The sequence below is a fragment of the Cuculus canorus genome, chromosome 4, assembly GCF_017976375.1.
Source record: "Cuculus canorus isolate bCucCan1 chromosome 4, bCucCan1.pri, whole genome shotgun sequence".
Taxonomy (NCBI): Eukaryota; Metazoa; Chordata; class Aves; order Cuculiformes; family Cuculidae; genus Cuculus; species Cuculus canorus.
In genome coordinates, this window is record NC_071404.1 from 7,112,299 (window position 1) to 7,124,722 (window position 12,424).

General features: G+C 41.1%; 1 protein-coding gene across 2 annotated transcripts in view; it reads right to left on the bottom strand.

Annotated features, from left to right (window-relative positions):
- Positions 1 to 8,386: 8,386 nt before the first annotated feature.
- RMND5A (required for meiotic nuclear division 5 homolog A) overlaps positions 8,387 to 12,424 on the bottom strand; it is a 29,667-nt gene continuing 25,629 nt past the window's right edge. For both annotated transcript variants that reach the window (XM_009555991.2, XM_054064987.1), the window contains exons 8-9: positions 11,452 to 11,606; positions 8,387 to 10,105 (exon numbers count right to left, since the gene is read on the bottom strand). In XM_009555991.2, coding sequence (XP_009554286.1) covers positions 10,042 to 10,105; positions 11,452 to 11,606 — 219 coding nt within the window. In that variant the 3' untranslated portion in view covers positions 8,387 to 10,041. The remainder of the gene's footprint in view (positions 10,106 to 11,451; positions 11,607 to 12,424) is intronic.

The window sequence follows — 12,424 nt, forward strand, 5'->3', positions numbered from 1 at the left end:
TCCTTGCTGTTCTCCTGCATTTTATCCTGGTTTTTCACATGACAGCTTTGGGCTACATCATGCCATGTTGCTGCAACCCAGGCCATCAGGCAATGCTCCTCCTGATCTGGTACTAAGCCCCAAACCTGAAGCCTCTTCCAACATGTTGCCTCCACGCTTCAACAGAGACCTTCTCCTCCCACTCCAGCTCCTTGAAATGGTTTTGCAGAAAGAAGGTGCAACAATCTGACTGCATCCATCTGCTGCTGTTTCCTCACATGCATGGGAAGCATTTCCTTGAAAATGCCTTTTCTCTAGCACAGCAGCTGGATGTGGTACGTGACACCCACCAAGATTAAATGTATAGCCTTGAACATTGAACAGAAAACCTAGCAGAAGCATTTTTCTGTATTCTACTCCCTGTAAGCTATGCCGTTCTTTCAAATGAAACTATTATTTCATGCTCCACAGGTTAAATATTTATTGCTTGTTCCACTGCTCTGACAGCCTACAGAGTTCAACCCTGTAGTGAAAAAGAAAGGATATGGGTATTTAAAATCAAAAAAAGCATTTCAATAAGATGAACACATACAACAAATTCCTCACTGCAGAAACCATGTGGAATCCTAATGCAGGATAAGCAGCAAAATAATCATAGAATGGTTTGGATTGCCAGGGACCATGAAGGTCATCCAGTCCAGCCCTCCTGCAGTAAGCAGCAACATCTTCAACCAGATCAGGTTTCTCAGAGCCCCGTCCAACTTGACCTTGAATGTTTCCAGGGATGGGGCATCTACCACCTCTCCGGGCAACCTATTTTAGTGTTTCCCCACCCTCAGCATGAAAAACTCCTTTCTAATATTGAATTCTAATCTCTTCTTTTAGTTTAAAACCACTCCCCCTTCTCCTATTGCTACAGGACCTGCCAAAAAGTATTTCCCCATCTTTCTTAAAAGCACCCTTTAAGTATTGAAAGGCCACAATAAGGTCTCCTCAGAGTCTTCTCTTCTCCAAGCTGAAAAACCTCAATTCTCTCAGCCTTTCTTCATGCAGGAGGTGTTCCAGGCCTTTGACAATTTTAGTGGCCCTTCTCTGGCCCCGCTCCAAGAGGTCCATGTCTTCCCTGTGCTGAGGGCTCCAGAGCTGGATCCCTAAGCAACAATAATACTCAAAGTAATATAAGTATTTGGGCATTAGTAACTACTGACATCACTGACAACAATGCTCCACCGTGCAACTCTGCATCTCCTGATGCTGCAGATGAATGTTGCGAAGAACTGGGAGCCGTGTATGTTTGGGCTTGGGTTTGTCGAGGTCTTTTTTAGTAGTCTTCAACTGCACTAGAAATCATCATCTAGAAAAAAAATCACAACACCGATAGTTGTAATTACCCTCCTGAATACAGCACAAAATCCACTGCGCAGGGGCTACTGATTTTTGACCTCTAGTTCCGAATCACAGAACACAGCCAATCTCTTTTGACCCCAGTGCCAGGCCCAGGAGGCACTGGGATGCCTTCTGCCTCCCTCTATGCACTCTTCTTGCCGACCTTCCAATCTGCACCTACAGGCACCGCTCACAGAGCAGCCCGGGGCGTGTTCTGCCCAGAGGAACCCTCAGGACCCGGCGCACATTCAGGCATTGCAAACCTGTGACAGAATTGCCTGTAGCAATTATAATAGTATCTACTGGTTCAAGCTCTGTTTGCACAGCCAGATGCCTTAAAAGAAATCAAACCCAAAATCTCATCTTTGAAGATAAGTGAATCCTTCATTCATAAATTCAGGGACTTAGTAGGCTCTCAGATGTTTCAGCACTGCAAAGAAAGGTCTTTCATCACAACAGTACCACCTATAGCACATTCCCTCTTGAAAGGGTAGGTTCCACATGCAAAGAAAGCCCAGTTAACTAATACAATCCAAGTTCTCCTGCCTGCCACCTTCTGGACAGTGTCTCCACAGCTGTAAGCTGGGAAGGCACAGCTCTTTACTGAGTATAATCAAGTTATTAAAAATACATGACTGTTCACTGAACTCTATTAGCAGCTTTCAGATTGTAACTTGCTCTATCAGCCAGGTATCATCTTCAATTCTTCATCTTCATCTGTGTCTTTGCACCTCTTTAAAACACAGATCTTGGTGTTCTCTGATTTTGGTGCTTAGATCCGTAGATGAACAAAGGGATGTATGACCCAAACTGCATATGGTTTGGCTGCAAACTGTGTATAAAGTATCAGAAGGAACATTATACCTCTGTAACAGATATCACAAGGTAGCATAAACTTATTAAGGAATTAATTTTAAAAGCATATCCAGCTCTCCACTTGCGGGCTTTCTGTGAGATACTACACACACACATTAATGTCTTGTCCATCTCAGGATACTGACAGCTAAAACTTGTTCATCAATCTCTTCTCACATGAGCTTTTCTATTTGTGAACCAGTGCAATTTAAATCTGTTTTAGAAATACCCCACTGGACTGAACTGCTGTGATTCAGCATCAGCAACACAACCAACAAAACCACCTCTGCAGAAATTCAGAGGCCGAGGGACCCAGAAAAGGCAGCTTGGGGCACACACCAGAATAAGCACTTAACTTTTCTTCAGTCGCTGCCCCGAGTTTCATGTTGAACACCCCCAAAATGAGAAACACCTCACAGACAGACACATCCATGACAAGTTTGCTTCAAAGCACCAGACGGACTTCAAGAAGGAACCCTCCAGCGGAGGCAATGACACAGCACAGACCCGAGTTTCCTTCACCAGCTCTTCCTTCCACACTGTCCATGGAGTCATCTTCCAGTTCAGGGCAGCTGTAACCATCACTGCATCTTGGATTTAAACCTATAAGCTCTATAAGCTATATATAAACCTATAAGCTCTAGAAGGCCTGTTAAGTTTTCCATTTACACAGGGAGCTGAGGAACAATATTGCTTATAATTAGCTTTAAAAGATCTGGATTTTCTTCACAAGACAATACTTATTTACTTCAGCATCCCTACTGATAGAAGGCAAAAACAAAACTACACCTTTCACACCAAAACCCTAATAACCAGATGCAAACATCAGTGCAGCGGTGAGAAAGGAAGGAGCTGAGAGCAACTCGAGCCCTGCTGCAGAGGTGAAAGACTAACACAGCATCGTGCAACGAGGCATGTAGGTGTCTGTAGCAAATCAAGCAAGTTTCAGAGCAATCTGGCCGAGTTTGTGTTTCAGTCAGAATGACCAGGCAAAACTCTGGCTTGTACTGATGAAAAAAGGACTGGCTGAGCCGGAGTCCAGAGAAGCAGCTCAAGGGTGCTCGATTCTCCACACAGGAAGGTTCAACAGATCTGGCAGCTTTTTGCTAATGTGGAGGAAATTCTGGGTTTCACAGTGAGGAGACAGCCTTGGGTGCAGAGGCAAAAGCTGGATGCAGTTATGGGTTAATATAAGGCAAACAAGAGTCTGAGATACAGAATGACTTCAAGAAGAAGGAATAAATTTGTTCAGAGGTTGAGGGTTACCTAATTGCAGAGTAGCTCAAAACTAACAGTGGAGTAGCTCAAAACTCTTGGAAGCCAGCAGGTTAAAGGCAAACAACCTAGGAGTTAACACTTAATGGTGGAAAAGGTAAGAGCTGATTACAATTTAAACATAATTGCAACTAATAAAGGCAAAAGGGTACAAGATGAAAAGCCCTGTGAAGCTGAGGGAGGCAGCAGATGCCCTCACAACAGAGCATCCAGAATCTGTTGCCTTAGTTAACCTGTTTCTCCTACATCCAGTGCTCTAATTACTCTGAAATATTTTCTGAGTGATAAGGGATTTTGATGAGATAAATAAGCTCCAGGTAAATAATACAGACAAGATGAGCCCAGAAGAACCAGTAACTGGACCGGTCAGTTAAAATCACTTTGTCTGTCCAAGCCTGTGTTTGACAGGTGGCCTGTCACCATGAGGGCACCTAAGCTCAACCCAGACTCCCCAGACTCATGCTGTGCTACATGCTCTGCAAGCACTTGAAAGCCACCCCACAGAACCCACATCCTTGCTACTGCTTCTGCAGCAGTCAAAACACAAAAGCAGAATAAAGCAAACAAAGAATTACAGAAATCTCTGGAAGAACAGCATAGAGACAGTGAAATATGACTTTCTTGTAACTGGGTTTCTTCCTTCTGATTCATCCAAAATCAAATCTATTTGACATGCACAGTCAGCATGACTTGTCCATCACTGGATTCCCATCCTGAGCTGGGATGAATAAATAGAATATGTACAGTTTTTCTAATAGCAGACCTATCACATCAGCTTGTGTTCCACATTCCTGGAAGCCTCCTGAGTAATTTAGAAACCTTGGAAAATACTGGAATTTACTCTCAGTTCTGAGGAGGAAAAGAACTGTCAGAGAAAATAGCTGTGTTTGTGTATTTAGTTTATCCTTGCACAGGCAAATGTTTCAGGGATGATGCTTAAGGCTTGAACTGAGAGACTATTTGCATCTTCCCCATCCCCTTTATTTCTTTAGCCAAAGTAAAGGAAAACCCACTGTGATAACTTGACTCTTAGTAAGAAGGAAGAAACCAAGAGCTGTGTCACTGAGCCTGAAATTAAACAGGAGGCAAAGGAACTGCAGGAGAAAAGAGGATATCCATCTCAAATGCTGAATTCAGGTAAGCTTTGCTCACTGCAGTCCAGGTCACTGCACCCAACAGAGGGGAGATTTAGGTTAGATATTAGAAAGAAATTTTTTACTGTGATGGTGGTGAGGCACTGGCATGGGTTGCTCAGAGAAACTGTGACTGCCCCATCCCTGGATGTGTTCAAGGCCAGTTGGATGGGGCTTCAATCAACCTGATCCAATGGGAGATGTCCCTGCCTGTGTCAGGGGGGTTGGAACTGGATGATCTTAAAGGTCAACCTAAACCATTCTATGACAGTATGATACAAAAACACCAGTTCCTGCATTTGGGCCCAGCAGAATTCACTAAGCTTACAGCTGGCTGTAACCAGCTCCAGTTTCCATATTTCCCCGTAGGACTGCTAATTTAATGCAAGCATGAAGTCATAAAGGAATATCAAGTCACTCTTCTCTCATATATACTTTTTTTGTAAAACATTCTTCATATATATCAGAGCCTGAATTAAATACAGAATGCTAACATAACACCGCATTACAGCTTTACTCACTACAGATCATTTCTGCCACTCATTTCTTTTTTCCTGGTTCTCAAAGTGTCTTTCCCTGCACTGCAGTCACCTACTCACAAAAGGAAAAGTGCAAGATTTGGGATGGATTAAGAAGCGTGAATTTTTTCTCCAAAGACAAACCAACCTCTGCAGTGATAAGGACAGAAAGGAAAGCGGCATCTTGCAGTGAGCAAACAAACTTTGCAAGGAAAATCTAATCTAAACTTACTGCGTTAAACCTGGCGAGCTGGCTCCGAGTAGTCATAACTAACTTTCAACTTAAACATTTTACAGGATGGCTGCTGCTAAAATTTAAGAAAGAATGAAGGCAGCAGGATGGCGACAGGTCTAAGTTGATAAGGATCAGAAGCTCTAACTCATTATTTGGAACACAGAGCTTTCACTGCAGCCTCTTACGAGGAGCAGCTGATAGAACTAGGGTTGTTTAGCCTGGAAAAGAAGAGGCTGAGGGGAAACCCCGTCCCTCTCTACAACTACCTAAAAGGAGATTGTAGAGAGCGACGAGATCTCCCCACAGCCTACATAAAAGGAGGTTGTAGAGTGGTGGGTATTGATCTCTTCTCCCAAGTGATAGGTGACAGGACAAGAGAGAATGGCCTTAAGCTGCATCAGGGGAAGTTTAGACTGGACATCAGGAAAAATTGCTTCGCAGAAAGGGTTCTCAAGCACTGGCAGAGGGTGTCCAGGGAGGTGGTTGAGTCACCATCCCTGGAGGTATTTAAAGGCCGGTAGATGAGGTGCTTATGGATATGATTTAGTAGTGGACAGATACAGTTGGAGTTGATGATCTCAAAAGTCTTCTCCAACCTAGTGATTCTATGATGCTACACATGTTAATTAAACAGACTTCAAAGACTGAAATCAATAAAGCATTTCAGTAGAGAAACACTGAATTTTAGGAGGGAAGACTGGTTGCTCAGCCGTGTCTACTTGCAATGTGTAGTGCTGAAGTCACTGGAGGAAAAGAATTTAATTCAAAAATACCTCACAGAGCAGCCGATCATCGAGAGCACAAACAGGAGGCAAAGACAGGAGCTCTGTGTTAATAACAGTCACAGCACTACAAAAATCATAGAATGTTTTGGGTTGGAAAGGACCTTAAAAATCATCTGGTTTCTATGCCCCTGCCCTGGGAAGGGACACCTTCCACTGGATCAGGTTGCTCAAAGTCTTATCCTCCCTGGCCTTGATCACCTGCAAATGATCAATACCTTTTGAGGAAAAAAAAGCCATGTACTATTTTCATTTCCTACTATCTGTTTTGAAATTGTTTGTTTTATACCACAAGTCAAACTTGAAACCCCAAAATAGGAAATCTGTTGTGCGGTGTTCAAGACATTTACAAAAATTAAAACTCAGCCTATTAACAGACACAGAACTAACACTACTGACAGGCTGCTGCTATGGAAATCCACGTTTATAAACGTCCACTGGCCTCAAGTTTTAAACAGGGGATGTTTAAGTTGAATATTAGAAAAAATGTCTTTACCAAAAGAGTGGTGAACCACTGGAAGACGCTGCCCAGGGGAGTGGTGGAGTCTCCTTCCTTGGAGATGTTCAAAAAAACATGTAGATGTGGCCCTTCAGGACACGGTTTACTAGGCATAGCAGAGTCAGGCTGACTGTTGGACTGCATGATCTTAGAGGTCTTTTCCAACCTTAAAGATTCTATGATTCTATTACTTTCAAAGCACCCATAAGATAATACTAAACCTTTTATATAAGTGCGGTCAAAAACTGCTTGGCTTAAGGCCCATCAACATTACTGACTGGAGCGATTGCAGCCACAGAGCTGCTGTTCTGACACATCCTGCAAAGGAGGGGGAGAGCACCAGCTGCAAGCCCAACACTGTACCTAAAAGCGATACAGTGATCTTGATATAGATAAAAATGTCTCTTCACTCATTACGCAGCAGTCTCATCAAAAGGCACTTGCTGCACAAAGGCACTAGTTAAAGGCTGCACAATCTGGTCTAAAACTGTAATAGAGACAGACCTCAGCTACCACTGTAGCTTTAAAATCAAACACTTTTTTTACAATGGATATAGAATCATAGAATGCTTGAGGTTGGAAGGGGCCTTTACAGGTCACGTAGTCCAACACTCATGCAGAAGCAGGGACATCTTCAACCAGATCAGAGTGCTCAGAGCCTCATCCAAACCGATCCTGAACGTTTCCAGGATGGGGCCTCCGCTACCTCCCCAGGGAACTTGTACCAGTGTTTCACCACCCTCACAGGAGAAAAATTCTTCCTTTACCCCACTCTAAATCTGCTTTCCCTTAGTTAAAAACATTTACTGTTTGTTCTCTCACAACAAGCCTTGCTACAAAGTCTGTCCTCATCTTTCTTTTTGGTCCCCTTTAAGTACTGGAAGGTTGCTATAAGGTCTCCTCAGAGCCTTCTCTTCTCCATGCTGAACAACCCCAACTCTCCCAGCCTGTCCTTATAAGAGAGGTGCTCCAGCCCTTGGATCATTTTTGTGGCCCTATATGCCCAAACCCTGTCCAAGAAAATGTATGCATACTAGTTGCTGACTACATTTTAAGTATGAAAACCTAGTATTATTCACTTTTCCCTGTGCAAGTATTTTCTCTAGTCACCAGAGCATATCAGGCAGCAGTAGGAGACAAGCTGCATCACCTCAAAGGGCAAACTGGACAGCCGCAGCAGCTAAAATGCAGAAGTGTTTCACAAACCCCTAACAAGATCCCATTGCTGTACCCGTATAAGCACTTTCCATTAAACTCCTAGCACCATCTGCTGGCTGAGCTTCAAAACTGCAAGCAATTATCTTTAAGTAAACATGCAGACAGCTAGGAAAAGAATTACAATTATCTGGCAAAAAACATGTGAGGTTTTGAATTAGCTATGGATCTATAATATGCACTATTTAAAAGGGAAAATAGGACCACTTTGTATCAAAAACATTCTAATACATAAGCTGAATTTGCACCCTATTGCCATCCATGCACTCGAAAGAACTGCAATACAGGCACTATCAACATTAACCGGTGTTCACAGCAATACCAAAATACCAGCTGTGTTAACAGAGAAAGAGATGCTGCTCTAACACTTTAGATGGATTTCTGGGGTCTTGTATTCTTATTGCTTTTTAAAATGCTTCATATGCCATTTCATATAAATCCAAAGCATTAAACAATTCCACTCAAAAGAAAAGATTGAAAGCAATTTCAGCCAGACTAGGAAACCTACATGGAAAATAATATCCTCACCCGTTTATTGTTGATTTTACCACTTGGTAATGCGGTTGTTTTGAACTCAGTGTGAATACAATTTAAGTTTTGCAGAAAAATCACACACCTCTCTTTTTCACATGTATCAAACACATTGTAAGTTTAAAATCTGTGTGCCTTGACTTGCTCCTCTTAATGTCTCTTTAGAGATGTCCATTGTCACTGATCCAATAAGAGTCCAACTCAGTCTCTCCAGTCAGGTGACATACAAATTCAAGTGGTGGAGATTTCTCAAAGACGGTCTTCTCTGTAGTGCATTGTGCTAGTGCATTCAACCAGTGTCAGTATTCAACCATATAAGCTTGGGGTATTTTTTTAACTACACAATACAGAAATATAATTTTACACGTAGCTTCGCATGCCTTATGGCCGCTTGCCCTACTATAGGACAGTGCAATAAATACAAATATATGCACACTAGAAAAGATTTAACTGCCATGACCTACATCTCGATTATGAGTACAAATTTACCTACTCAACAATATGAGAAATTTAGCAGAAAAAAAGTGACAATGGCAGTAATATTCTACTACAAAAACAAGGCTAGAAGCAAAGTGTTGTCAAGCTACAGAAAACTTGCTATCTCCTAAGATATGATGTAGGGCCCAGTTCTGCCAAGTGCAGTGTTGTGATCAGTAGATTGCATCAGAACATGCTTTTCCCCCCATTTAACAATGAATACTTCTACAATTTATTTGGTTTTGATAACTGTTTATAAATAGCACACTATAATGACTATTAAACTATACAGCAACATGACATTTATAGCCTAATCCTGAATACAAAGTTCAAAGAACATGACTACAAAGGCCAGAGAGCAAATGTCATCAACTAAAAGCATTTCCATTTCAGAATTTATTGAATGTTCTCTTACACAAACACTTCTTGATAGTGAAAGCAAAAGGAACAGGATTTCCTATTCCTTCTCTGCTCCAGTAGTAATTTAGCCACACATCACCCTTATAAATTAGTGATGGATTTTAACAGGTAGCCCCTTGGGGCTATATATTTTATATACTTTATATATATGCACATTTACTCTGAATTCTATGTAAAAGTTGAAAAAATGTTTGAAAGAAAAACTCAGAATATATCACAGCTTTTTCAGCGAAAAAAATACAAATTAGTTTTATAACCACTATTCAATTTATCAAACGTTTTCTTTTTCTGAAGTATTTACCTTTAATTATGTACACGTTACAGGAAATAAAACTTTTTCCACAACATTCTCTAAGGTGACAGTTACCAATAGAATGAGAGAATCATAGCAGGAAGAATATTAAACAAATGGGGGTGATCAATTTCTGCTTTTAAAAAGTAAAAAGTCACCATAGAATTAAGTACAAAAACCTGCATCGAATGACAACTGCTGGTGTAGTAACTTGATCAGGTATGGAGACCAAGAGTATAGTAAAGCCCTATGGTAATAATATTTCTGTAGCATTTCCACTTGGTATGTATATACTAAACGTTGGCAAAGTTTCTGTAGCATTAGCTTATACAAACATAGGAGTCCTCAGTCTGCTGCATAAAATGGAACAAGTGTGTTTTAATTCTCCTGAAATGCACCTGAAATCCAGAGTGTCGCTTACAAACTGCATAACGAAACTTCTCTTCAGAAAAATATCTGTTTGGCATCTCCAGGGCTCTGTTCCATCGGACAATAGGGGCATTTTAATCTGGGGACAAAGACAATGCATTAGAATTACAGCAATGTGTGACAACCAAGCAGTAAGCTTTTTCACCCATTACAAAGGTAGCGAGTTTGCAGGGATAGCCTTTCCTATTTTATCCCCTGCAGCATGAAACAAATGTACTCCAAGCCATAATGTTCTAATGGGCTCCACTAAAAGTCACCTTTAGGTGAGAGAGACCTTATCACCATTTTTCTCCTAATTAAATTCTTCCCCATCTTTCACCTACACACCCTTGAATTATTAAATACCAAGAAATTACTCTTCATGAACAATACGTTATTTCTACTTCTGAATTAGTTTGTTGCATTTCAGTCATTTTAAACAGGCTAGTAGCTTTCCCTCTGACTTCTTCAGCATCCAATGTGTTTTACTATCCGGTTCCCAAAATGCTGCAATTTTACAACCCACTTAGGTCAGCTCCAGCAGGCTACGGCTAAAGAGGTCAGCCTGAATTCACCCAAACAATTCTACCTGCTTAAGACATTTCTTCTACCACTGATCCATTTTTCTCCATTCCTAAACTCGGGCCTTTCACCTCCCCGAGTTAATATTGTCAGAGTCTGCTGTCACTAAAGCCAATCAATGAAAACATCAAGAATGAGTGATGGGGACAGAAACAGCGCAGCAGCAAGTTCACTGGCTTAAAATGGCTGAAGTCACCCACGAAGGCAAACCTTTAGGCCTTTCCAGCAGGGCAAACATCGCTTGACAGTTTCATTCACGGCATCACTTATTTTCCACCAGATTTAGCAAAACAACTTATGGCTCTAAATTAAGCTGACAGCCTCCACGGAAGCTGCATATATTCAAATTACCACTGGTTCTTCCTCAAGGAAATCTGCATAGCTCTCTCCCTCCCAATTCCTCTTTCCGAAAAGCCTGCAGGCACCCTACAGATATCTATGGAACAGTATTTACACAGTGATAATTCAACTACCTGCTCTATTATTAAGCTGTATTTCCTTAGCAACTTAATTTTATTTTTAAGGGCTGTTTCATGCATTACTAACCTTGCTCCCAACAATAAAAATCTGTGTGTAAAAGCCTCTGTTTTGAATTTAAGGCAACACAGTAGCACTTACAACTTGGAAAATTACTCTGCACTTTGCTTCCCTTCAGGTAATCTCACTTTCAACAACATCAGAGGGTTTATTACGCTTCTCCAGAGTGCACCAACCCGGCTTATCTGGCTTTTAAGTCACTCTCTAAGATTAAGAAGCTTCCACTAATTAAATAATTATGGACTCAAGCCTTCCCAAAACACAGTATTCTAGGCTTAAAATTTGTTCTTGTCTGTATGATGCTCGAAATAAAAGAATGGTACTTACTTGCTGCCATTAAACATTTTATTCAAAGCATCTCTTGATATAATATGACCACAGACTAATTTCATAGGTGGATTATTATCTGTTGTTTGCTGACGAAGAATGGGACAGGCAAATATTGAATGATACCAGCACTTTTTACCAAGGTCCACTTCAATCTGTGAAAGAAATTAACATAACAATTTATCATGAGTAATTACATTTTCAGATAATTATCCCTTTAGGTCATGGCCCTTACTTAACAGATTTCAAAATTCAGCTGTGAAGGCAGCAAAATCCATTGCGTGGATGCCTGACAGTTTCCCAGATGAAAATACTTAATTGTGATCTTAAAATGATGATTTATGTTGCTTCTCCCCATTCTTAACAAAGCGGAGTATTCTGCCAAGGGACAAGTGCATATTTCAGTTCAGATCTATATATTTTAGAGCAGATACGCTTTTTCTTTCTCAGGAAAACGGAGCTGATCACTCAACAGGACTGTATCTGTTTCCTAGCCAGTGATTTCCAAAGTGGTTTAGATGACAGATCTCATTTAAGAGGAGAAAAAGAAAAAAGAACCAACCTTGGATTGACTATGTCAACATTTTATAGCTTCTTGAAAGACTCTCCCAACATCTACATACCAATAATGGAGTCTATCAGAATTTTCAGTACCAACACTGACAACACTGGTACAGTACAACTCTTGCCATCAGGACCAAATAACTTCAGAAGGGGACATCTCACAGGGAACAATGAGTCCATGACTGCAGAAATCAACTGTACCTGAATCTCCTCACTCTGACTAGCCCTCAATTTTGACAGGTTTAACCTTCAACAAAATCTGACGATTATAACCAGTTCACGCTGGTTCATCTCCATCTCTGCACGATGAAAATAAGGCTTCCCATCTCCTTACTGCCTTTGCAATACACACTCGAGAACCTTAAATTTAGAATATGCAAGGAGGCATATAAAGACTAAAACCGACCTG